Raw genomic sequence first — 27,145 nt, 5'->3', positions numbered from 1 at the left:
TGCCACACAGTCGGCAGAATAGGTGAAAAGTGCCCAGAGGATGAGCTGGTATCAGAAGGATGGGTAGGTTTCAACACAACAAAAATAAGGGAGAGCATTCCCAGCAGTAGTGTGAAGGCTCCACGATGGGCACCTTCTAGAACTGAGAGGAGGTAAGTGTGGCCTGAGGGCAGAGGGGAGGGTGAGGGCTGGAGACAGGCCCAAGAGGTTGTAGGAGCCAGTCCTTGAAGGACAGGATGAGCACCTGGGTTGGTACTGCTGTACACAGGGCAGTTATAACAAGTGTCACAACTGGGTGGCTTAAACAGCAGGAATGTATTATCTCACAGTTCTGGAGGCTAGAAGTCTGAGATCAAAGTGTTGGCAGGATGGTTCCTTCTGAGGACTGTGAAGGGGACTGTTCTATGGCTTTTCCCTGGCTTCTGTGCTGTTCCTTGGCTTGTAGACACATCACCCTGATCTCTGCTTTTATGTTCATATAGCATTCTTCCTGTACATTTGTGTATGTCCGCATGTCCCCTTATTTTAAGGACATCAGTCATGTTGCAGTAGGGCCCACACTAATGACCTCATTTTCACTTGATTACTTCTATTCTATAAGCCCCTTGAAGGCAGAAACAATCTCTTTTATTTCCTTGTATCTTTCCATAGCCCTTGGCAGAATCTAATTCATTCCTTCACTCTTCTGATACTTTTTGTTTCTGCTATGTGCTGGTCCTGTGCTAGTCACAGAGGATTAAAAAGATGATTGGATATGCCTTGAAAAGGCTCACAATCTAGTACATGAAAGTAACACTAACCAAGGATTATGCCTATTGGTCAGAAAAACTAGCTGAAGCAACAGAAATACGTCAGACTAGTTTAAGCAAAAATGACAGTAATCGGAAGAAGAGAAATGTAAAGGATCACAAATTTTAATAAAAAAATATAAAGAAATAGGAGGTGATTGGCCTCAGGCATAGCTGGATCCCAGGATGTCATCAGGACCTCATATTCTCTCCATCTCTTGGTTCTGCTTTCCTCTCTCTCTGTTAGCTTCACTCTTAGGCAGGCCCTCTCCAGACCATTAATACCCCTACTGCTAGTAATCCCCACAGGAAGCTTTTCCCCAGTTGTTCCACCAAAAGGCCTGGAATTGTATCTCCCTAGATTAAAGCTCTGTGGCCAAGATGATGTATTGCTGGTCACAGGCTCACCGTTGCTCAGAGATGATTCCCCAGAGGAAAATCTAGATATTGTTATCAAAAGAAGTGGGGGGAGAGGCTGCAAGAGAGAGTAACTGATGCCTACTATGTTATGCTCTGTGAAAAACTAGATCCCAGAGGAGTGAAGAGGTAGTTAATTTTGCCTCAGGGTAGAGAGAGAGTCACTGGAACATCTGCACTGGGCCTTAAAGTACATACAAGAGTTTGCCAGGTGGAAAGGCAAAGAGAGGTAAGAGCATATTGCAGTCCGAGGGAAATCTGGCTGTGAAGCTGTGAAGTCAGACATGGGTTGTTCACAGGTTATCTGGGTAGAACAGGGGTGAAGCAGGACACAGTGGAAGCAGAGGCAGCTAGCAGTGCTGGATTACGAAGAGCCTCATAGGCCAAGGCTGAATGAAGGTGTTAAGTGGGCAAGCGATGTGATCATAGGGGCAGGGAAGCCAGGTGGGAAGCAGAGCAGCCGCCCAGGTGAGGGGGGAGAGTTTGATGTAGGGCTCTGCCTTCAAGCCGCCTCATGGGAGACGGCAGGCCTGAGGCTTTCGGGCAAGGGAGCCCCTTCATGCCAGGTGAAATCTACTGACTTTGAAGCTGCCTTTGGCTGATGCCAGCCCTGAGACAGAGTAATTCAGAAAGGGAAGGCCTACATCCATTAGGTCACCTGGCGGAAGTGGGTTCTGCTTACCAGGCTGGGGTGCTATGGAGTCAAAGCTGGAGGGCAAATACCAGTTCTGTCCCTGAGCAGTTGGGTGAATTTGGGAAGTTAGTTAAACCTTTTCTTTCCTTATCTATAAAATGGGCTGATAGCACTTACAGTGGCATTTTAAGGATTAAATGAGGTAATTCATGGGATACTATAAGCATCAAAATCCAGGATATAATAATAATTATTATTATCATCACTAGTACAGTGGGGCCTTGACTTACGAGTTTAATTCGTTCCGGGACAGAGCTCGTAACTCAAATTACTCATATGTCAAATCAAAAGTGAACGAGTGAGACACGTGATGCTGGGCTGATGTTGTGGCGTTCACTGTGACGTTCGCTGCGCCAACTAGCGGTGGGGTATCTGAAGCTGGCTCATAACCCGAATTTTAGCTCGCAACTCAAAGCAAAAAATCAGCTGAGAGATGGCTCATATCTCGAAAAACTCGTTAGTCGGGACACTCGTAAGTCAAGGCCCCACTGTATTACCACCAGCACCTCACTGGGTTGTTGGGAAAATCCACTGACTAGTGTATAATGTAGATGTATGGCCCATGGTAAGTTCTCTACAAATGTTGGTTTTCTTCCTCCCATTACTACCTTCCCCCGCTACAAACTCTTACATGTACTGCAAGGCCCACTGCAAATGGTCCTGTAACTCCCCCTCCACCCTGGGGCAGAATTATCCCCTCACTCATTTGTTCCTCACACCTCAAAGTGATGGCACACTGGGTCTGATGTATTATCTCTGAGCTCCCCTTGAACTTGCTGAATATATTCTTGGTACCAGAATGAAAATCCCTGCCACCAGGCAATGCCTGGCCAATCTCATCTTCTCTTTCCCTCCAAAGTCCCTTTTGCCTTCGTTTATCCTCCTGCAAAAGGTGTGCATCACCTGGTATGTACAGTACTAGGCAGAGTAAGGGCCCTGACCCATGGATCCTCGGCCAGGAGATGAGGATTTTAAGCCATACTCACCCTGGTTGGCCTTCAGGTCCCTTGCCTGTAAGGTGGGTATGATGGCATCTTCCCTGACAGCCGTCAGCCCCAAGAGGATTCTTGGGAGAATTTAAGCAACTAAAGGCTAGGGAGGCACTTTGCAAAGTGTAAGGTAGTGTATAATCATCAAAGGTCATTATTACCTTACTAGTGGCCCAGTACATGAATTTGTGCACATTGAAAAGAAATTAATTAGAAGAAATATTTTAATGTCACTATTCGCCCTTTCTCTATAACGGAAGTGTCAACCAAATTCATGATCAACAATGACAGACTGAAACACGCACATACAATTGGCACCAGTGAGAGCTTTATATGTATCGTGCATGCGTGAGTCAATTTAGCCTTTTATAGATATAGAATAAATTTGTTTAATTAGACCTGCTTTCTGATGTAGCTAACCTTTTTCCAGCCCAGTGAAGCACCCCAACTTCTCTTTCAGGTAACTGTCAACAACACAGCAGGAAATATCAACATGAAGCAGACTATTATTGTAGATCACGCGGGGAGAACAAAGGGTAAAATATTTAACTGCAGCAGTGTTTAACTATATTCTGTGCAGTGAGAAAATCTTAAGTCATTTTCAAGGTCCACCATTTCTTACTTTTTTTCAGTCTGGTCAAGTTTCTGAGCTTTCTAAATCTTCATTTTCCGGCTAATAAAAAGAAAATAGGATTCAACAGAGTCTCCTATCTACCTACTCCAGGACTTCTGTGAGAATCAAATGAGATGAGGCACAGGAAAACGCTTCACAGACATTTGGTTAAAGTGTGAAATGTTTCCACTTGGCTATAAAGCAAGTCGTGTTCCTGGGCTGAAGAAACTGCAAGGAGGCTATTCGCTAGTGAGAGGAAGCAGGGCATTGCTACGGGACATCATTACCTACACCTGTGGTTGGCAAATTGCGGTTTGCAAGCCACATGCGGCTCTTTGGCCCCTTGAGTGTGGCTCTTCCACAAAATACCACGTGCGGGTGCGCACGTACAGTGCAATTGAAACTTCGTGGCGCATGTGCAGAAGTTGGTATTTTGTGGAAGAGCCGGTATTTTGTGGAAGAGCCACACTCAAGGGGCCAAAGAGCTGCATGTGGCTCGCGAGCCATGGTTTGCCGAGCCGCAGTTTGCCGACCACTGACCTAGACGGACACTTAGCATATTAGCCTTTTATATATATAGATTTGCCTAATGGAATCAAGTCAAAACTAAACCCTTGCTTATTACAGCTGGTTAAAATCTCCTTTATTACAACATCTACTTTTCATTTCATTTATTTTTTTAAAATATATTTTTATTGATTTCAGAGAGGAATGGAGAGGGAAGAGAGAGAAGGAAACATCAATGATGAGAGAGAATCATTGATGGGCTGCCTCCCGCATGCCCCGTCTGGGATCGAGCCCGAAACCTGGGCATGTGTCCTTGACCGGAATCAAACCTGGGACCTTTCATCTGCAGGCTGATGCTCTACCCACTGAACAAAACAGGCTAGGGCTACTTTTCATTTTAGAATAAAATTTAAATGATATGCTTGCATCACATGTATCAAGCATATCATACATAAATAAATCATGTCCTGGTTAATACTTTGGAAGTCACTGATTATAGTCTCTGAGGACCCCAGGAAACCTGGGGTGGCATCTGGGAAAGGACCAGCAGGGAAAACAGGAAGGGGCTGTAGCCATTGCAATGACCATTTTTTAGGCTGAGCCTCCTGCCATAAAATCCCTCCCAGCAATGAAAAGAGGAAGTTGGAGGATACAGGGGGTTGCAATGAAAGATGTCCACTTTCTAGGAGGAGCTGGGAGGGGCCCAGGGGTGTCAAGCCGGCTTCAGGACTTTCGCCATTCCCACAAACCACCTCCCTGTTAGTTGTCCTTTTTTACTTAACTGAATTTATTTATAAAGGGCTTTCCCTAGTCTTAGTTAAAATAATATTTAAAAAACCAGCTTCCTTTGGCATAAATAAAAGGTAACTGAGAAACTAAGTGTAAGGAAAACATAACCACATCACCAGTCCTAGGCAGATGCTGATGCCTGAGGTCTGTCCTCACTTTGTAAAAAGAGAGATTAGAGCAGCATTAGCAACACACTAGCACCAAACCAAGACTTTCTCCTTGAGGCAACCACAAAGTTGGAAAGGGAATTCAAAAGATAATTCAATATTTATGGCTCATGTGCTATCAATGATCCCTCCCTCATTTGGAGAAGCATTAATGTGGTCTGACCATCCATCACATTACAGAAATGCACTCCATACCACTCACTAAGTGGCCCCAGGCCCAGCCTTTGAGTACACACCTGCACAGATCAGGAACTCACACCTTCCAAGGCAGCCCTTGGTGTGCTGAACAGCTCTGGCTACTGGAATGTTCTCAAGGTTGAGTTGAAGTCAGCTTCTCTGAAAATGCTATTTTGGATCTCACGTCTCTCCTTTTGCAGCCACACAAAATAAGCCTATTTTCTTCATGTATTTGAAAAAGGCATTTTGTTGTCATTTGGACTTTTCAGTTATTCATTCAAAGACCTCTGATAGAGACATCAAAATTACAACTTAACTACAGAACAACAATCGTTCAGAATCACCTGAAATCGAGCTGAATGCAAGTCCTACAACTAGGGATTTAAAGAAGCCACGCCGAGACTGGTAGGGGTGGGGAGGTGAGGAATGGGCTGGCCCCACACCCATGTGTGGTAGATAAAAATGGGAAGGATGCCCTAACTGGTTTGGCTCAGTGGATAGAGCGCCGGCCTGCAGACTCAAGGGTCCCAGGTTCGATTCCAGTCAAGGGCATGTACCTTGGTTGCGGGCACATACCCAGTGGGGAGTGCAGAAGGCAGCTGATCGATGTTTCTAACTCATCGATGTTTCTAACTCTCTATCCCTAACCCTTCCTCTCTGTAAAAAATCAATAAAATATATTTTTTAAAAAATTGGGAAGGATATCTCAATATCTCAACTCTAAAGGTTCCCACTGAGGAGAGAGGGGTCCCAGCCCCACATCAGATCCCCCAGCCCAGGTTTCCAGTGACAGGAAGAGAAGCCCCCATTACTTTTGGCTGTAAAAACCAGCAGGGATTGTGGCTTGGGGAAATGGAGGTCCCAACAGTTCCAGGCATTCCTCTTAAAGGGCCCATACATGGGCTTACTTGAACTCTCCCCTTCCGAGCTCCAGTGCTGGGGCAGCAGCTCGAAAGGCACCAGGGACATACAGAGAGGAACTGAATTGTCTGTCATCAGGAAGAGACCTGGAGGGGCAGCTTTCTTCCAGACAGAAGTGTTGCCAGCAGTTGGGTACCATATCTGAGTCTCTGTCAACCTGGCTAAAGCTGTTACCTGGCCCTGGTGAGTCCCCGAGGCCCCGCTGTTTCCAGTGGTTTTTCCATATGAATGAACTGACTTGGCCTTCGAGTTCTCCATACCACTCACTATGTGGCCCCAGACCTGGCACTAGCAGCAACCAGCCTTGATTCACAGATTGGCCTTGCCTGGGCACATCCATGCCCAGCAAAGGTAATAGCCATCTGCAGATCACTCTGTAGCTCTGTTGGGTAGCCCTTGCCTTCAAGCAGCTGGCAGACCAAAGTTGGAGAATCAGAATTACGACCTGGAACATTCCTCGATAATCGGCCTCGAGCCCCGTAAGAGTGACACACAGATTGCTCTGGGTCTGGGATCAACAGCAGGAGCTCCTAACGGAGGCGAACCCTGAACTGGCTCTGATGGGATGAGCAGGAACTGACTAGCAGGAGAGGGGGGAGCCCCTGATGCCAGTACAAGGACAACGTGGTCTGGACTGATGGGTGACTCTCGGGAAACACTAAACCAGCCCAGAGAGGTGAAGGGACATACCCAAAGTCATGCAGATAGAAGCAGTTTTGCATGTTGGAGCCAGACGACCCAAGATTAGAATCTTAGCTATGTTACTTAACCTGCCCTAGCTGTCCCTCTGGACAAGTTACTCAATGTTTTTAACTAGGAAGACAGAGATAGTACCTGCCTCAAAGATCACAACATTTACTGTGAAGGTTAAACGAGGCAATGCATGAAAAACACCTGGTAGAGTCATTGGCATGTGGTAATGTGGACGTGGAGGTGTTTGAAAGACTAAACACCTGCACAGCACAGACTCCAAAAGATCAGGAAAGATCTGTATTGCACACCGTACTAAGAGAATAGCAGCTCTGGAAAGTATTACGGGAAAGCCATTACTTGTGTGATAGTCATCATAATAGTAGTAGCTAGAATGGAGAAGTGAGCCCCACCTGGAGGGCCTACCCCATTATCCTCACCTCGTTCTGAGCAAACCTTTTCATTCTGAATCCTTTGCACATTTATAGGTTCAATTTACCAGCTACAAAAGTGCTTCTCTGCTTAGAATTCACCTGTAGGGCTAAGTCTAAATTATAGCATCTTTTTAGGAACATGCAACCTCTGAAAAAAAGTCTGTAATGCTTTATATTCCCCCTTTCTCACACAAAAACACACAAAAGCACTTTCTCAGCAATCAAATTAGTTGCTCACTGGAATCCTCCCTCCCAACTGCTCTGGATGCTGAGAGATGCTCCAAACCTCCTTTGCATAGAATATTAAGCTTTATGCATTAACTAGCCAAGCACCTCCCAGCTCTTTCCAAATTCAACTTCCCTTATTTTAAACATATTTGAATAGAATTCCCTGTTCGTTCTTTCTCTCTTTCTTCCTTCCTTCCTTCCTTCCTTCCTTCCTTCCTTCCTTCCTTCCTTCCTTCCTTCCTTTCCACCTGTCCAAATACTAGTAGCAGCAACCCACACTTCTAGAGAGACCATTTTTACCAGGTATGTCCCCTGGAAGCTGAGGGTTATCCAAACTGAGGACTCAGAATAGCAGGGGCTCTGTCGCCTCTCTTGTAGAGCACTGTTTGCATGCAGTGCTAGTATCCAGAGGGAATCTGGCATTTGTCTAGAACAGATCTTTCCAAACAAGGAGTGCTGGTTTGGGGAAATGTTAATCAATATTATGGGGGAGGGAGAATTCTGTGGTCAAGTAGCATTCAGAAAGAGGTCACCAGGCTTCTTTATTGCAAAACTTTTCAGAGCCTTCCATATCCTAATGTCCAGAGTAGGCAGTTGTTCCCACCTCCACTCGTTCCTGTTCTCTCTCTCTCTCTCTCTCATCTTAAAAGTACCAGTGTACCTTAAGAAAACACTGCTCTGGAGGAAGAAAAAGCCTTAGTCCCAGAAAACCTCTGGCTTCCTAGAACCATCCAACTTGATGAAGAACATCCACCTTCCCCAAGAGGCAGATGTTGGCCTCCTGTCCCCCCCCCCCCCCCCCCCCCACACACACACACTCCTGCTCAGGAAGGGCTCCCAGCTCCAGGACAAGCCAGGCTCAGGCCAGGCCTGGCCGGGAAAGGGCAGTGGAATACGGATTTTATGCTGGGGAAGGAGGGGTCAGGAAGGTCAGCACGGCCTGGCAGTGAGCTGTAAAAAATTTATCATCTAAAATCATCCTTTTGAGCGACTCTTAAATGTGAATGGTCATCAGAATCCCCGGGAGGACTTGTTAAAACACAGACTGCTGGGCCCCACCCCTAGAGTTTCTCATTCAGCAGGTCTGGGGGGCAGGGCAGGTTTGCTGTTGGTCAGGACCACACTTTGTAAACTAGTGCTCTGGCCTCTGTGGTCCCCATGCCCCCGTCAGGGAACCCACATTCTGTCCTCTTACACTGAGCCAGGCTCCAGGCACAGGAGAGGGTGGCCCTTAGCCCAAATGGACTCACCGAGCTCCTGAGGCAGCCAGAAGGTAAATGTCCCTTCCCTATCTCTCACCACCCCCACCCCAGAGCAACTCTAATTATCACTTGACCTTTATTGATTAATTCAACAAGCATTTAGTGAGTGCCAACCATATGCCAAACCTGGACCAGGTGCTAGGGACCCCAGGGCAACAGCCACCCTTTCTGTCACATCAAAGCATGTAGTCCAGTGGTTATCAAACGGGGGACAGAGAAGAAAAGGGACTATTACAAAACAGGGTGGCAGCTTTTGCCTCACCCCTCTCCTCAAATCCTTCCATTGCTGAACTGAGAAGTGGGAGACATCCTTGATTCCTCTTTGCCCCGATTCTACCTCTGAGAGCTTTCTCAGCTTCTGTCCACTCCTCTTCATCTGCTCTGCTGCCACTCAGGCGGCCATCACCAGCTGCCTGGAGAGCAATACTCCCACCAACCCCACAGGTCTCCTTAGCTCCACTCCATCCCCCTTGAATCCAGGGCAATCTTTTAAAAGTAAAAATTGGATCATGCTACTTCCTACTTATGATGCCTCAGTGACTTCCCACTCCACACCCATCACCTGTTCCAGCCCCTGGGCTCTCTCTCCCTCACACTGTCCCATGGCTATTCCTTCTCATCTCTCAGGTCTCTGCTTAAATGCCACTGCCTCCAGAAGTCTTCCCTGACTGCCATTCTAGCTCAGTGTGGAGGACTAAAGAGAGTTGCAAATCCTTTGACATTCCTCCAACTAGAGGTGGCCTTTGTTTCCTATCCCCTTGATGCCGAGCCAGGGCTGATGGTGATGATATGCACATTCCAGGCCTTGCCTTGAAGAGGACTGCAGCTTCCCCCTTGCTCTCTCTCCAAGCCCTGGGATACCAGGTCTAAAGCCCAACAGCTGGCTGAAGCACTAGTTAGAGGGGCCCTGACACCATATGGAGAGGGAGGCAACCCAGCCGAGCCCAGCCTTCTAGCCATCCCCACGAAAGTGCCAAGTACATGGGTAAAGCCGTCTTGGGCCTTCCAGCCCAGACCAGCTGCCAGCTGAATATAGCCAGCTGATTCCAGTTGATGCCACAGAAAGCAGAAAAATCGCCCAGCTGAGCCCTGTCCAAATTTCTGACCCACTAAAGCAGGAGATACGTTAAGTTTGGGAGGTATTGCTGTTACATAGAATTAATAACCAGAACACAGCGTATTATTTACTTCCATCCTAGCAATCATTTGATGACACACTGTCTTTCTTTTCATTCTTTATGTCTGATTCTTCATCTCTCTGCTCCACTGGATGCTAAACTCCAGGGGCTCAAAAAATATTAGGTGAATAAGCAAGTCAACAGGTACAGAATATGATGGGCACACAGAGGAAGCACCAGGTCAGACTCAAGATAAGTTTCCAAAGACAGTGACATCTAAATGCTGAGGCCTGGAGAGCAAGCAGGTGGCAGGCTCAAAGCGCAGAGCCATAGGGGTTGGGGGCCTGTCCCAACCATACCAATCACGGGCATGCTTTGTCTCTTGAGATAAGAGAGAGTATCTGAGAGCAAGGACTGTGTCTTGTTAATCTTTGTGTCTTCAGCACAGAACACAAGAAAATAAGAGGTCCTCATTACCTGCATTTCAAATAAATGCACGACTGGCATGGCTTCCTACAGAGAGGAGCCTGAGCTCGGAAGTAGGGAACTGTGGGTTTCCCCACTCAACAGCTTGCTTGGGGTCCTTTGTCAGATAAGCCACTTGGCTTGTCTGGTGCTCAGTTGGCTTGAAATAAAACCACTGACTCCTCTCTATGCCCTTGGCTTATCATCAGGATTATAAGAGAGCAAAGATGGCAGAGTTCTCTGAAAAGGATGTGATTAGAATATAGAATAGAAACATGTGACAGGAGAAAAGAAACATGTGATGGTATTACTCTCTCAATAGTCAACCTGCCCCAGGTAAACCCTCAGAGCCATCATTTGAGCCTTTCTTTGAATTGCATGCCACCCAGATAAGTCTAGCCCTGGACACAGCACCTCCTGGGCAACTGTAAATGTTTTTATTGTCTAGGTGGGTAGGGAGCAGCTGGGGCTCACAGCGAAAGGAAGAACACTGGAGTCAGGAGACCTGAGTTCCTATTGTGTCCCCCAAAAGTCATGTTAAAACCATACCCCCAATCTGATGGTGTTAGGAGGTGAGGCCTCTGCAGGTAATTAGGATTAGATGAAGTCATGAGGGTGGAGCCCCCATGAATGGGATCAGTGCCCTTATAAGTGTCACTAGAGCTTACTTCATCTCTCTGCTCTCTGCTGCTTCAGAATAGAAGGAGAATCAGCAGTCTACCAGCCAAAAAACAAAGTGGGGGGCGGGGGGCTGTTACCAGAACACAAGCATATTAGTACCTTGATTTTGAAATTCCAACCCCCAGAACTGTGAGAAATAGATTTCTGTTTAAAAACCACCCAGTCAATAGTGCTTTTTTATAGCAGCCAAACAGACTAAGATGGTTCCCATCCCAGTTCTGCCACTAATTTGCTGTAAGATCTTGAACAAACTAATTCCCTCTCTGAACCAAACCTCTCAGCCAGAGTGGACTTTATAGACTGAGTAAATCCCCTCCCTCCCTTTCTCCCACTCATTGGCAAATACCCCATCTCTGCCCAGCACTGGGCTGATTGCAGTGGGAATAAAATGACAAGACCTGGACCCTGCCCTCAAGGCTCTGAGAGACTACCTGGAAGACAGAGAAACACTCTTAAATGAAGTGTCTGTGAGACAGAAGGACAGGGCTTCTCTCGAAAGCCAGGAAGAAGACCCTATGTGAGGCTCCAAAGAAGAGGCAGCCAGGGGTCAGTGCTGGTTGGCCCTGAGGTTAAAGGGCAGATCCAGACAGACTCCTGTTTCCAAAACCCACTGGGGACTCTGCAGTCACATCAGCATCATGCAGAGGCCCACACCAGCTGCACTGGCCTGGTCCACTCCCTAATTAGACTTTCATACTCTGTCAAGCAGCCTGCTTAGCCCGACTGCCAGCTGGGGCTCCTGTTCCGTCTGGTGGCTCCGGTTAATGAACCCAGGAGGGGCTGGCCAAGCTCATTACAGGCGAAGCCAGGGAACAGGCGACCCCGCCTTTCCCCTCTCGTCCCTGTTCACACTGAGAATGGGAAGGGATCTGACTCCAAACCAACAGGAAGGAGAGGGGGCAGGAGCTGATGCTCCAGACGGCCACACAGGCCTGGATGGCTCCAGTGACAGCTCAGCCTGAGACCTGGGCTTCCCAGCGTGTGTCTCCCAGTGCTTGTGGGTGCCTGTGGTTTCAGGGGAGTGTTCGGATTCTACAGCTGCCCCCAGGCTCCACCCAGGCCCTTTCCTGTCTCGGGCCGAGGCGGCAGAACCAGAGTGATGGTTCGAATCCGTCTCCAATGGCTGGTCTACTTTCTCAGAATTTCACTGTCTTCATCTGTAAGATGAGATAGTAATACCCACCTGGCACAAAAGAAATGCTCAGTTAACCCGCTCAATAAATTACTGTTGCTGTTGTTATTAGTAAAAGACGGGTGAGAAAAGGCACCAAGATGTGCGCAGCGGTTGATTCTGACCGTCAGGACTGTGCATCTTTTTCTCCTATTTTTCTGTACTTTCTAAATTGTATACAATGAGAATTTTACTTTTGTCACTTGAAAAAAACAAACGTAAAATTTCTCCAAAAAAATATATCAGAAAAATGAGATTCTGTATGTGAAAGGACCTTGACAGTGCCTGGGAGAAAGTTATTAATAGAAACTCCCTTCTGCAGTGAACATTTAAAGAGATGAAACTGAGTAGAAAAACAAGCACAATATTTGCAAAGGAGTAATGAATTTTTGCCTTTTAATAAAGCCATTTCTTATTCCCAAATGTCAAGAGAAAAAGGCACCAAAGCAAGTGTTCAAATGCTGTGGCCCAGACTGAGGAAGATGTTTAGAGGTGTTTAAAGGATGCGTGCTCCCTGCCCAGAGTGGAATGCAAAATTACAAAGAAAGGCAAAAGCAACCCAAGCATCCAACGACAGATGAATGAATAAACAAATTGTGGTCTGTACATAAACAGAACACTATTCAGCCTTTAAAAGGAAGGAAATTATGTCACATGCGACAACATGGATGCACCTTAAGGATATTATGCTAAGCGAAATAAGCCAGTCACAAACGCCCAGTACTGTGTGATTCCATTTAAATGAGGTCCCTAGAGTAGTCAGGTCCATAGAGACAGTAGAATGGTGGTTGCCATTCTACTGGAGGCGGGGGGTGGGGGGGTGGGGTGGGGGGTGGGGGGGGGAGTGAGTGTTGAATGGGTAGAGTGTCAGTTTGGGAAGAAGAAAAGTTCTGGAGATGGATGGTGCTGAGGATACAGAAATGCCACTAAGCTGTACACTTAAAAATGGTTAAGATGGTAAATTTTATATTACATGTATTTTACCACAATTTAAAAATATACAAAAGGGAGAAAAAAAATTAAACACAGAGGAAGAAGGATCAGGTCCGGTGTGTTGAAGCAAGTCTCTGGTCTCCGAGGGCTGAGGGCCATTTGCTGGAGAGATGCTTCGAGGAGGAAAACATCTGGGAAGCATGGCAAAGAAAAAGGGCTGCAAGTGGTGCTGCCCACGGGCGAATGCCTCCCAAGGAGGCTGGCTTCTGCCTGCACTAGGAGAGTTTTGTAGCTGGAGGACTCAGAGTCCCTACAGACCTGAGAGGACCAGGCCTCCAGGAACGCAGTACGTGGGGTGTGAGAAATTAGCACAGAGTCTATGTGTCTCAGGTAAGTAATAAGGCAGCATGGGTCCCCCAGGGAGTAATGAAGAGGAATGCTTGAGCAACAGTTCCCTGGAGAAGAAATGCTGAGGTCCTTGTGCTGAAGGAATTTGGAAGTGGGCTGGCGGACCCTGAAGTACAAGAGAACTGGATAGGGCCAGGATGACCTGAAGGGAGGTGGGGAGTCACCTTGGCCCAAATGGAGGCTAGCTCCCACAGTGCCTGGTGGTTGAGAGTGACAGCAACCATTTACTGAGCACTTACGGTCTGTGAAAGCAGTCTTCTCGGGTTGCTCATTTATTCCCTACAGCATCCTTATGTGGAGGAACTACTCTCTCTTCACTTTCCACCAAGGAAGATTGAGGCTTGGAGGTGTAGCGTCCTGCAGACCCAGGGCCTCAGAGGCAGCCATCCTCCTCCGATGAGTCCTTGCCTCCGTTCAGCTTTGTGGCCAACCGCCCGCCCACCGCAGCGCTGCCTCCCCGCCGCACCCGCGCCCCCCCCCCCCCCCCCCACCGGACCCTGGTCCCTTCTCACTTAAACTGGTGCTCCCGGGAGCTGCGGATCTTGGAGGAGAACCGCTCAGCCAGCTTCTCCAGGCTGCGGGAGTACTCAAGCTCGATCTCAGCTTTCCGGCGGAAAAACTCCTGGAGGTCCTGTAGCAGCTGCAGCCTAGACTCCGACTGCTGCTCCAAGCATTTGAACTGCTCCACCAGCTGCGTGCGGATCTCTGCAGGCAGAGGCAAAGAACGGACAGGACGTTAGGCTGGTGGGGACCACCCAGAGCCTCTTGGGTCATTGGCACAATGATCTGGCACTTGCCAGGGTTTGCCACATGGTCTAACCCAAAGTCAAACCACTGCATATTGCCTCCAGCATTGTTATTTCTGCCATATCATCTAGTAAACTGGCTCACTTTTCTTACTGAAATGAGGTTATTTTAAATGAACAGTTTTATGTCACTATCGTAAGGGGAAACTAGGACCGCTTGCCATCCTGTTACATAGAACATCAATTCATGAAAACAAATATTTTGTAAAGACTAGAGATGACTGCTTATCAAAGGCCCTAAGCCTAAACTGCTCGCTACCGACAAAAGGAAAATGGGAACATGAGTGGTGTTAAAGAAAGATGTTGCTCCGGACTGAGAAAGGGCTGAGAGGGAATGCCTTTTGCTCTTGGGTTTCAGTATTACTTAAGGCCATGCCGGTGTTCCACTCTGAATTATCTTGAGCTCCATGCATTAACCTCTCAGGTACCACTAGAGCAGTGATGGCGAACCTATGACAGGCGTGTCAGAGGTGACACGCGAACTCATTTTTTTGGTTGATTTTTCTTTGTTAAATGGCATTTGAATATATAAAATAAATATCAAAAATATAAGTCTTTGTTTTACTATGGTTGCAAATATCAAAGAATTTCTATAGGTGACACGGCACCAGAGTTAAGTTAGGGTTTTTCAAAATGCTGACACGCCGAGCTCAGAAGGTTCGCCATCACTGCCCTAGAGGCACGCAGCCCACACTTCAGGAAATACTGACCGAGCAAACCGGGAAAAAGTTCAAAAGCTAGGGGTGAGGGTGGGGACTGGAGGGTGGTGGAGATGAAAATCACAGCCTGGGTATCCCAGGAACCACAGCCAACCTTATTGTCAAGCCCACAGTGTTGTCACTGCCTGAACTCTTTCCCCGGCGTCCAGGAGCTGCTAGACAGATCAGTGTCCCCACAGCACTGCTCACACCAGTGCCCTGCTCAAATCAGCCCATGGCCCCCTCTGCCTGAGTATTAAATCCAACTCCATCGCATGGATTCAAGGCCATCTACCACCCAGCCCCAAACCTAGCTTCTCGGGGTTTACCCCCAGCACACTGTAAAACCATCCAAACCAGTCCCTGAAATGTCCAATCCCGCCTGCATTAATGGGCACCCTGTCTGAGAGGGTAGCGGCACCGTCTTAGCATCCTTGAGAGAAGTGGTCTTCAAAGGGGCAGCCCTACCCTTTGTACACGAAGCTCCCCAAGGAGCCGCGGGCAGGAAGAGCTCTAAGGGAACCAGCTGGAGATCCTGTTTCCATCCCCACTCTTCTGCTCTGCCTGAGAATGTGGCTCAGTCTCGATGACACCACCCCTCTTTTCCCACCTCTCTCTTCACAGCCGGCCTTCTCCCTCCTTGCAGAAGACCAACTTCTCCCTCATCCAGAATCTGACTATGGTGCAGTGTTCCTAAGTGTCAAGGTGTCTGGGCACCAAAAAGTGGACCATGGAGACTGCTGGTGTTAGCAACTCTTTAATCTAGGGACCTCGCTACTCGAAATGCAATCCGTGGGCCCACAGCATTGGCAATGCTGAATTTCAGGCTCCAACCCAGCCCTTCTGCATCAGAATCTGCATGTTAGCAGGATCCCCGGATGGTCCTTATGCACCTTCACGTAGGAGAAGCACTGCCATCCATCTCCCTATTCACTGCATTGTGAGAAGTGTTTCCCATACTCTTACTTTTTATGTTTAGTCGTTATTTATCAAATTATAAAACATTGATGTTATTTTCATGAGTTGTATGATAAATCAACCCAAAAGAAAGATAACTTAGAGTTTTGTGGTCAAAGGAAATTTTTTAAACATCCATTTCCACTCACATACATATTTTGGGTAAAAAAAAATATGATAGAGTAATCAAAAGTTTTTCAAGCATGAAAATATAGTAAGATAAAGTCCTGTGAAGGAAGTAGAAGGGAATTATGAGTTAAGAAGGTAAAGAAAGAAACAATGTAAATTTCTGACTTGTGCAGGTAATTTCTGATGAATGGTGGTGGATACTAAATGTATTCCCATGTTTATCCTATGACCTGTCAATTACACTCATGGATACATACCCCAAAGAAATCAGTGTCTATGTCCACAAAATATATAGAGAGAAGAAAAATCACAGTATCTTTACAGCCAAATGTTTCAGTATTACTTAACAAAATGCCCATTAAGAGTAGACAAGGCTTTTTAATATGAAATATTCATTCAATAGAATACTGTGCAACAACGAAAAATGAACTACTGCAGCAACATGCTTGAATCTCACAGACCTCATGCTGATTGAAAGAAGCCAGAACAAAGGAAATGATGCAAAACTAGTTTATGCTGGTATATATGATGATATAGTGATAATAGAGTTCAGAGAAATGTCACCTGTGGGGGGATATTGACTGGGAGGGGGCACAAAGCTACCTTCTGGAATGCTGGATATATACCCACCTCTACCTGGGTAGTCAGTACACTGATAAAAATTAACTGAGCTGCATGCTTAAGATCTATGCATTTTACTATCTATACATGAAACTTCAATAAAAAGGAAAAATTAAAAATTGCTGTTATTTAGCTTCCATTTGATGCATGTAAGAGAGTAGTGTAATTTTATTCTACAAGGTCAATATTTACAATATGGCAGAAATTATATCCTTTGTAACTACTTAAACTTATAATGAAACTTTTCAGATGTCAAGTTAAAATGTGTGAGGCAAAGAGACCTTTTTCTGCCAAAGTTCATGTAGAGGGTAGGCAAGCAAAAAGTTTTAAAATCAAAATCATTGCTTTAGAGCCCATGTCAGACCCTGCTCCTCCCAGGCATTCGGAACTGCTCAGCCCTGGTGACCCCCCTCTGAACTCCCGCGGTACTTAAGTTAGTCTCAGACCACCTCCTGCTGTTTTTTAACTCTTTCATGTACATGTCTTATCTGCCTGGGCTCCTCAAATGAAATTTAAGCGCTGAGGGTGGATTCTCCCAGCACATATGGGTCATCAGGATATAAATATCTGTATAGCAAATTACTATTTACCTTTACTAAATGCTTTTACCCCAGAACATTAAGTGCTGTGATTATGTGAGTCTTTCCCAACACAAACACACACACTCCCACACACACCACACACACATATACCACACCTCACACCCACTACACACACACACACACACACACACACCATAACTACACACACCATATAATACACACACCACACATACACCACACACACTCACACACCCCATACACCACACACATACATACCACACACCACATACCACACATCACTCACACATACACATCACACACTTACACACAGCACACATATACCATACACACCAGACATACTACATACTGCATGCCATGCCACATACCAGACATACACACCATACACACTCACATATACACATCACATACCACATATACATATCATGTAACACACACATCCCACTCACATCACACACTCGCACACAGCACACACAAGACATGAATATTACTGTTATCCATTTGTACAGATGAAGAAACCAAGGCTTTTTGTCAACCAAGATCAGGAGCTTGTCCAAGGTCACATTTTGTTCTAGGAACTGTAACAAGCTATGCAGGTACACCTGTGACATGGCCTTCTTGTAGAACTGGATTGAGATGCCTCGTTCCAAGTGCCAGCCCTGCCATATCAACACATAATTATAAAAATGCTTCCCAAATATTTTCCCAATCACTTTGAGACCATCCACTCTTTGGGTCTCAGAATAATCCTAATAATCCCCAGCACTTCCAGAGCACACATCTGTTCCAGGCCTGTGCTGAGTTCTTCAGATGTTCCTCTCATACCTTGCACAGCATCTGTAAGGTGGGAGGTAGTGTTCCGCTTCCTCCCACAGGTGAAGAAGTGGAGGCTCAGAGGTAAGTAGCCTCTGGTCTTAGCAGCTGGTATGTGGCAATTAAGCTAGAAATCAAGCCCGGAGCCTTAGATGGGAGCAATAACCCTCCCGACATCCCATTAGACGTGTTATTAAGGAAAAAAGACTTTAATCCATCTGGAGTCAACCTCTGGCACCTTTTTGGTAACAAGATGGTGGTCTAAAGAGATAGTATTTATCAGAAATGCTGCAGCCACTGCCTTCCTCCATTACAGGACCTAATCAGGAGCCAACGTTCTCATATTTTAGAGGAAAAGCTCATAAATCACATTGTGATGACAGGAGCTGATTTGGAAGGAGCAGAGGAACCTCCCTCAGTTCACACAACCAGCTGGAGCCTCCCAGGCTGGGTCGCAGAAGGGACCTCTTGCAGCTTGGACGCCTCAGAGTCAAGTCTTTCTAGCAGGAAGTGGACCTGGCAGGAGCCCTGAGGGGATGTGATTACCCATCTCTTTCTTTCTAACTCCCTTCCAAGTTGCTCCTCCTTGGGGCAGGCACAGATTTGGTTTTTCTCCTTGAAAATTTCAAAAGGAGCAAGAAAATAAAATAAAACACAATTGCTCCCAAGGCACAGACTTCATTCAGCACACGTTCCCCCAGGGAGCCGTTCCAGTCACAGTGCAACACTGGGTGGCAGAAAAATAAAAGGGGGGTGGGGGGGGAGACAGGGAGGAGGGCGATCTTGGAAAGTCCAGAAAGGCTTTGATCTCAAAACCTTAGAGCTGTAGATGACCTCCTTGAAGGTCTAGGGCAGACTCCTGGGTTACAGACAGAGGCATGAGGCCCAGAGGAGGGGCAGAACTAATCGTGAAGCACAGCTTTCCCCGTGTCACTCTCCTGATGGAATTCTCCATGGCTCCCCATTGTTTATAGAGTCAAGGCCAAACTCCTCTGACATGCCTCATAATGCTCCTGCTTACTCTCCAAGCAACAGTCTCACCGAAGACCACTGTGCCTGCGTCAGACCTGCCACTCATGGTGATACCCAGGGCAACCCACATTACAGGAGAACCAGTTTCCTTGCACTCCCTACCCACACACAATCACAACCTCACTGGCAGAGGGCACACGAAGACTTCTTCAGATCCAAGGTAATGAGGAATTGTATTTTTTAGTTAATAGACTATTTTTAGAGCAGTTTTAGGTTTACAGAAATACTAACCAGATTGTAGAGTTCCCATATACCCCTTCTCCTCTTACGCATGTCCCTATTATTGACATCTTACATTGCTGTGGTACCTTTAGTACAACTGATGGACAATACTGACACGTATTATTAACTAAAGCCCACAGTTTACATTAGGGCTCACTCTTTGTGGTTTATATTCTCGGTGTGAACAAATGCATGACATGTATCAATTATAGTATCATACGGTGTATTTCCACTGCCCTAAAAATCCCTAGTGCTCCACCAACTTATCCTTCCCTTCCTCCTCTCCCCAACACCTGGCAACTACTCATCCTTTTGCTATGTCTTTATAAATTTTCCTTTTCCAGAACGTCATACAGTTGGAATGGTACATTATATAGCTTTTTAAAAAGGCTTCTTTTAATTAGCAATGAGCATTTAAGGTTCCTCCATGTCTTTTTGTGGCTTGATAGCTCATTTCTTTTTATCACTAAATAATATTCCATTGTCTGGAATAATATTCAGATAGTCTATTCATCTACTGAAGGACATGTTCATTGCTTCCAATTTTGGGCAATTATGAATATTTTGTGCAAGTTTTTGTGTAGGCAGAAGTTTTCAACACACTTGGATAAATACCTGTTTATTGATTAATAAACTATACTTAGGAGCAGTTTTAGGTTGCAGGGGAAAAAAAGGGAATTTTTGTTTTAGATAGGAAATACAGGAAAATTCAAAAGGTAGAAGGGGTATAAAGAGAAAAGTCTTTCTCCCACCCCTATCCACCAGCCACCTGGTCTGCCTGTAGCAAGACAACCCAATCACCAGGTTCATGTGCATCCTTCCTGAAATAATGGCATATTTCAAGTATATTACTTCTCTTTTTATGCGTGTTATAGCGTATCACTCACAGCGTTCTGTGCCTGGCCTTTTTAAGACTATACTGGGGAGATTAGCCCATACCATTTCATAAAGAACTTCCTCATTCCTTTTTACAGAATAAAAAGGAATTTATTCAGCACTATAGAATTCCACCGTAAAAATGCTTAACCAGTGCCCTTTGCTGAATGTTTTTTATAATCCCCAACAATGCTGGAACGAATAACCACACACAGCCTCATTCTGCACACGTGCAGGTACATCACCTGTGTCAAGTAGAAGTGTCAGATCCGAAGGCACCTGCAGGAGGATTCTGAGCCTGCTAAACTGTCCTCCTCTGAAACAGTACCAATTTGACGCCCACCAGAAATTTATGAGAGCGTCACAGGGACTATTTAAAAGGAAGACATGCTAGGATTTGCTTCAAAATAACCTTGGGGGTGTGTGTGTGGCGGGGGCTGGGGATGGTAGGATTACGGGCAACACAAGGTTGATCTTAATTTTTGAAATTTAGTTGTAGTGATGAATACGGGAAAGAGGCTTGCTATACTATTCTCGCTACTTTTGTTCTGTCTGAAATTTTTTCACAATAAAAAAGAGAGAAAAGAAAGGCAGACAAAGCCAGAAACTTTACACAAAGCCTGCGGCTCTGGTTAACAGGCCTGACCAGTCAGGAATGCCAGTAACTGGTCCCCAGAGGCCTCTGTCCCCAGCCTGTGAGGGCTGTCCTGGGTTAGAAAGAGGGGCCGGGGTACGACCCTGAGAGCAATTTTAAATGCAGTTTCCCAGGCCCCACCCAATGCTAATTCTCGGACCCCGTCCTGGGAATGAGGTAGCTTTTCTGACCCCTCCCGAGATGGTGAGTCTGTATTCGTCCTAAGAATCAAGATCGTGTGAGCGTTGGGCCCCTCTGCTCCACAGAGGCAGCTGGTGTACCCTCCCCAGTGTAAAGTTTCAGGAGCTAACAAGGAGGATGAGCCATATGGTATGTGACAGACTTTCGTCACGTCTATGCACAATCATGCCTGATTATCACCACATCCAATGAGGCGGGACTACAATCATTCCTATTTTACAGATGGAGCCACTGAGACTCAAGGAGCCACAGTGATTTGCCCAGGATCACCCAGAGAGTGGCAGAGCCAGGGCTCAAATCTGGAGGAAGAGGCAGACAGGCTCTGAGATTACCCAGTTTCCAAGTCAAGGCGCTTTCCCGGGGGATCCAATGCTCCACCTCCTATCTCACCCTGCACTCCATCTGCCACCTTGGTGCCGTTCTCACTGGTCCTGACTGTCATCATATCATCCCTGTGCATCCTGACCGTGACCTCAAGCTCTCCTGTGGTGGAGGGACACATCAGCTTGGTCACACAATGTAGCAGGCTCTGGGTTTACCTGCCCAGGGGTTCAAATCCTGGTCTTTCCACATGGTCAGCCGGGCAAACTTGTTTCCTCATTTCCCTGGGAATTCCGTTTCCTCTGTAAAATGGGGATGATAATAATCTATCTCATGTTGCTGTGAGGATGGTAAGTAATCATTCGATAAAGCTCTCAGTACAGCACTTCATCTATTTTTAACATTGCACTGTCCAACACAGTGGCCACTAGACAAATGTGGCTATTTAAATAGATTTTTAAAAATGCATTCCTAAGTCACACTTGCTGCATTTCAAGTGCTCAAAAGCACATGGCTAGTGGCTACTGTATTGCAGAATATTGCAATCATTGCAGAAACTTCTATTGGACAGCACTGTATTACAGGCTTAATAGAGTTGGGTGTAATTATCATTTATTGTTATTGCTTTTTGTGGCCATTTTTCATCTCCTCAAATGGAAAATAAGGTCCTGGGTGGCACAGATGACGTCCATGTTTTAGTACCAAGAATCTGTGCATGACCCCTCCAACAAAAGCAGTGTACTGGGGTCTGTAATGAAGACACTCTCACTGCCACCAGCCCAACTGCCAGCATCCTGAAGGGACTCCTGAAGGGGCCCATTGCTGCCCAGCTCCAGCCATAGGAGGGGCAGTTGTGTGGCAGGGTGGACAGACCCACAGAGCCTGGACTCCTGCTGCTGCATGAGGTGAAATATCATCTTTGCCACGTGAGGTCTTGGGTAGGCAAGTCATTTTCTCTGAGCTGTTCCCCCGTCCCCCCGTAAAGGGCAGTTAACTATGCTCATCTTGCAGGGGTGCAAGGATCAGACTAGCAATAATGTAAGTAATGTGCCAGGCACCTAGGAGACCCTCAGCAAACAGCCTCCACAGAGAGGTGGCACACACACGCAGGCTTTGGGGACACGGGAAGGGCACATGCTCACAGGCTTTGGGGACATGGGAAGGGCACACACACACAGGCTTTGGAGACATGGGAAGGGCACACACTCACAGGCTTTGGGGACATGGGAAGGGCACACGATCACAGGCTTTGGGGACATGGGAAGGGCACACACACACAGGCTTTGGGGACATGGGAAGGGCACACTCTCACAGGCTTTGGGGACATGGGAAGGGCACACTCTCACAGGCTTTGGGGACATGGGAAGGGCACACACACACAGGCTCTGGGGACATGGGAAGGGCACAGGCTCACAGGCTTTGGGGACATGGGAAGGGCACACGATCACAGGCTTTGGGGACATGGGAAGGGCACACACACACAGGCTTTGGGGACATGGGAAGGGCACACACTTTCAGGCTTTGGGGACATGGGAAGGGCACACACTCACAGGCTTTGGGGACACGGGAAGGGCACACACTTTCAGGCTTTGGGGACACGGGAAGGGCACACACACACACAGGCTTTGGGGACATGGGCAGGGCACACGCTCACAGGCTTTGGGGACATGGGAAGGGCACACGATCACAGGCTTTGGGGACACGGGAAGGGCACACACACACACAGGCTTTGGGGACATGGGAAGGGCACACACACACAGGCTTTGGGGACATGGGAAGGGCACACACACACAGGCTCTGGGGACATGGGAAGGGCACACACACACAGGCTCTGGGGACATGGGAAGGGCACACACACACAGGCTTTGGGGACATGGGAAGAGCACACGCTCACAGGCTTTGGGGACATGGGAAGGGCACATGCTCACAGGCTTTGGGGACATGAGAAGGGCACACACTTTCAGGCTTTGGGGACATGGGAAGGGCACATGCTCACAGGCTTTGGGGACATGGGAAGGGCACACTCTCACAGGCTTTGGGGACATGGGAAGGGCACACGATCACAGGCTTTGGGGACACGGGAAGGGCACAGGCTCACAGGCTTTGGGGACAGCAAGCCTGGACTTCAAACCTGGTTTTACCCTCTTAGTAGAAGTCACTTCAGCTCTCTGAGTCTGTTTTCTCATCTGTAAAATGGGGAATAATAATACCTTCCCGGTGGGTTTGTCGAGACTGGTATGCATATCAAGCACCTGGCATGATGCCCGGTGCAGAGCAGATAAGCAATAAATAGCAGGAATGAGCCATCACGGCTGTGGTAGCCAGGCGGATTAAGCACAGAGCAAGCTGGGTGTTTCCCAGGCCCCTCTCGTTCCCTCCCTCCACAACCCCGGGGGGAGGGTTGAATTACTAGTGACCATCCCTACCCCTGGCCTCTTGGGCTCGGTCCCCTCCTCCTTCCCCACCCTCTCAGCAAGCTGGACCCACGTTCCATTCCTTCTCTGGGCTTTACACAAAAGGCTACGCATCCCCGCCCCCTCTCCCAGGCTCCCGTGTGTGAAGAGATGGTTTATTGTGGGGGCCCTGTGCCCCTGAGGGTTCCTGGACTCCATGCCTTGCAGGAGAGCACCAGCTGCCAGACATAGCTGCCACACGCCATTTCCCCGGCAACCACTGCTCACCCACCCGTGCCAGCCACTGTCCCTGCTGCCTCCACACTGGGTGGAGCCAGTCTGGTAACTGAGAGCAAGCTCCTCCATGTGTCCTCTCTGCAGATGCTAGCGGCTCCTGGACCCTTGTATTGTTTCCCTCATAAGGCCCAACACCCCTGCCAATGGCATTGGTCATCCTTTATTAATCTTGACCAAGCCCATTCACATCCATCATTGCTTCCACCTCAGAAGAGGGCTGCAGGGAGGGGGTGGGTATCACACCATTTTACAGGTGGGGAAATTGAGGCCCAAGAGAAGAGAAAGGACCTGCTTGAATCACAGGATTCCAACTTCAGCTGGCTTGACCCTGCCAGGCACTGCCCTGGTTCAGCTCTGATCCCATGGATGAGAGGGAGTAAGCCGCAGCAGGGGACTGTTAAACGGGTGGCTGGGTGCTGCAGTGCCAAGAAAACAGAACTTGCTGAGCTGAGAGCCTGGCCTTGAAGCTGCGTGACCTTCAACAAGTCACTAACCTTTCTGGGCCTTGGCTTTCTCATCTGCAAAATAGAGGGAATAACAGCAGACATTTATGGCACTGAGTGCTTCCACAAATCGTCTCCTTGGCTTTTTTTTGTTTTTTGTTTTTGTTTTTGTTTTTTTAATATATTTTATTGAGTTTTTTACAGAGAGGAAGGGAGAGGGATAGAGAGTCAGAAACATCGATGAGAGAGAAACATCAATCAGCTGCCTCCTGCACATCTCCCCACTGGGGACATGCCTGCAACCAAGCTACATGCCCTTGACCGGAATCGAACCCAGGACCCTTGAGTCCGCAGGCCGACGCTCCATCCACTGAGCCAAACCGGTCAGGGCTCGTCTCCTTGTTAAGCAACACAGTGAATATTATGCCACAGTCTTAAGAGGAACTACACTGTTATCCTGTTCTGCACAGGAGGACATGGAGGCAGAGAGGTAAAGTGACTTGCCTAATTTCACCCAAACATTAAGAGATCTTTGGGCTCCAAATCTTGTTCCTCTTGCCAGGGATGGTGTTCCTGTGCGCTTGCCATATGTACTCGACCGAGTCAGCCAAGTTCTTACAGTCTGTCTTTAGCTGTCTCACAATACTCAGGGTAGCAAAGGCCAGGCTTAGCACAGATAAGCAAAGCATACCAACTCCCGATGCTTCCCTGAAGCAGAGATAATCTGCTTCCAACTTTCTTGAGGGAAGAAGCTGGGTGAAATGACTGGCATTTCCCCCTCCGCTCCTCACCACCACTCCCTTCCCCCAAAAGGAAGCACAGTACATGGGCTAGTGTTTTGAAAAAAATAAGAGTTATTTAATAATAGTGATCATGATGCTATCTGTCAACCAGGAAAATCTTCCTCTAGGTAAGAGGAAATGATCTGAATCCAAACACACTAGCGAATTGGCGCTGGATATACATTCGTGGCTGAAGAGATGAGAGACAGGAGATTCCCACCTGCCACCATGGTCCAAAAGCAGAGACCCAGCTCTGCAGCCCCAGGAGCACCCCACCTGGATTGCCAACCCAGGTTCCTTTGAGCAGAAAGTGAAAAGCAGAGTGTGTGGGGAAGAGGCTTTCCCCACAGTATCTGTGCCATGTTCAAATAATAGCCATTCCCTCTCAAACAGAAGTCACAAGTCCCCTCCCTTCCTTCCTGAGGTTTGGTGAGATGCAAAGAAGGGTCAGAATAAGGCCACGCCTCCTCCTACTGGAAGCTCTGCCTTAAAATGGGCCGTGATCAATTTCAACACAAGGTTAATATTCACAGCATCGCTGCCCCAGGGTCCCCGAAGGATCAGACGCATTTAAATGGGAAGAGATCGGAATTCATTAATGCTGAATTTCCAGCTGCGTCCTCCGACAGAGAACGCTTCTTTTTATGTTTTCAATCCGCCATGCTCTGGAAACATCTAAGTGTTTCCCAAACTTTAGAGTCATTTCCACGTGTCCTCTCTAAAAACCATGTGTTCTGTATTTATTTAATATGTTTCTTTAAATCGCCTTGCATTTTACGTCAGATGATTCATAGTATTGCCATAACTGGAAAAACATGAATCACTCACTATTACTGGAAGGAAACTGTAAAAATAAATACAATGAACACAAAATAATGTTATTAAATTCTGCCTAGATTCTGTAGCCTGGGATCTACTTTCTTTTTGATAGGCATTACTTCCCTAATATGGAGAGGAACAAGAAATCTTTTTAAATGTCAGTATCAGTGGGCCTGGGAAGGCCATGGTTGTGCCATAGTAAGGTAACATCACCTGTAGGGGTGATAACCACAAATAACCCTCAGGGTTAGGCAGGTACCAAAAATGTGATTAGAGAGACCTGGTGTAAAATAATACAGAGAGCACAGATCTGACCAAATATGTTCAAATTCACTCTTTAATGTTAACGCTATATCTGCAAAACAAAAACAATATATAAACCTCAAGCTTATGACTCCAGAAACCCTCCCAGCAAACGTTACTTTAGGTAGTTAGTGCCAGTCCTACTGGATTCAAACCCAGAGCAGGGAGGCCCCGACTCACTCCGCCTCAGCTGTCCCCAACTTGACCCCATTAACTCGTGCTGAAATGACCAGCCCAGGCAAGAGCTGCTAATCTTTATTGAGAAGGTGCCTCCGGCCATGTGCATTCACCTGACAGTAACAGGATGCAGGATGAATTTCCCTGACCTTCTGATGAGAATGCCACATGAAAGAATACCCAAAGCCACAGTGAAGCTCAAATGTTTTATGCACATTGCAGCTACTGCTCAGAAGGCTTGCCGCGGGATGGAAAGGCACTACCTCAGGAGTGATTTATATTTCTGAAAGCCACGTGAGTTATTGCCCATTACCTCATCCCCGCAAATTTGCAAACTATTGCCAATTGATTTTGGAAAGGAGAGAAGGAGAAACAAAAAGGGTCTGATTTCGGGGTGTGTGTGTGTGTGTGTGTGTGTGTTTAAATTTTCAAGGAGATCAGTGAGTGTGGGGCTCGCTCTTTGAAGGGGTTTCATTTTTACAATGCAGGGCAAGCAAGTTCTTACAATTATCGTTATCAATTCTGTTGTCAATAGGTGAACCTTGGAGAGACACCCTTTAGGAGACCCTCTTTGCCTTTGAGGATAGATGAAGGGCAGTAGGACATAAA

General features: G+C 47.1%; 1 protein-coding gene across 5 annotated transcripts in view; it reads right to left on the bottom strand.

The window, feature by feature from the left end:
- Positions 1-27,145, bottom strand: part of SRGAP3 (SLIT-ROBO Rho GTPase activating protein 3) — a 230,801-nt gene that overhangs the window by 108,904 nt on the left and 94,752 nt on the right. For all 5 annotated transcript variants that reach the window (XM_070390687.1, XM_070390688.1, XM_070390689.1 and 2 more), the window contains exon 2: positions 13,965-14,157. In XM_070390687.1, the coding sequence (XP_070246788.1) occupies positions 13,965-14,157 (193 nt within the window). The remainder of the gene's footprint in view (positions 1-13,964; positions 14,158-27,145) is intronic.

Source organism: Myotis yumanensis, unplaced genomic scaffold, assembly GCF_028538775.1.
Source record: "Myotis yumanensis isolate MYYU_CA2020_CCGP unplaced genomic scaffold, mMyoYum1.0.hap1 SCAF_14, whole genome shotgun sequence".
In the NCBI taxonomy this organism is placed as follows: domain Eukaryota; kingdom Metazoa; phylum Chordata; class Mammalia; order Chiroptera; family Vespertilionidae; genus Myotis; species Myotis yumanensis.
This window is presented reverse-complemented; position numbering and strand designations above follow the sequence as displayed.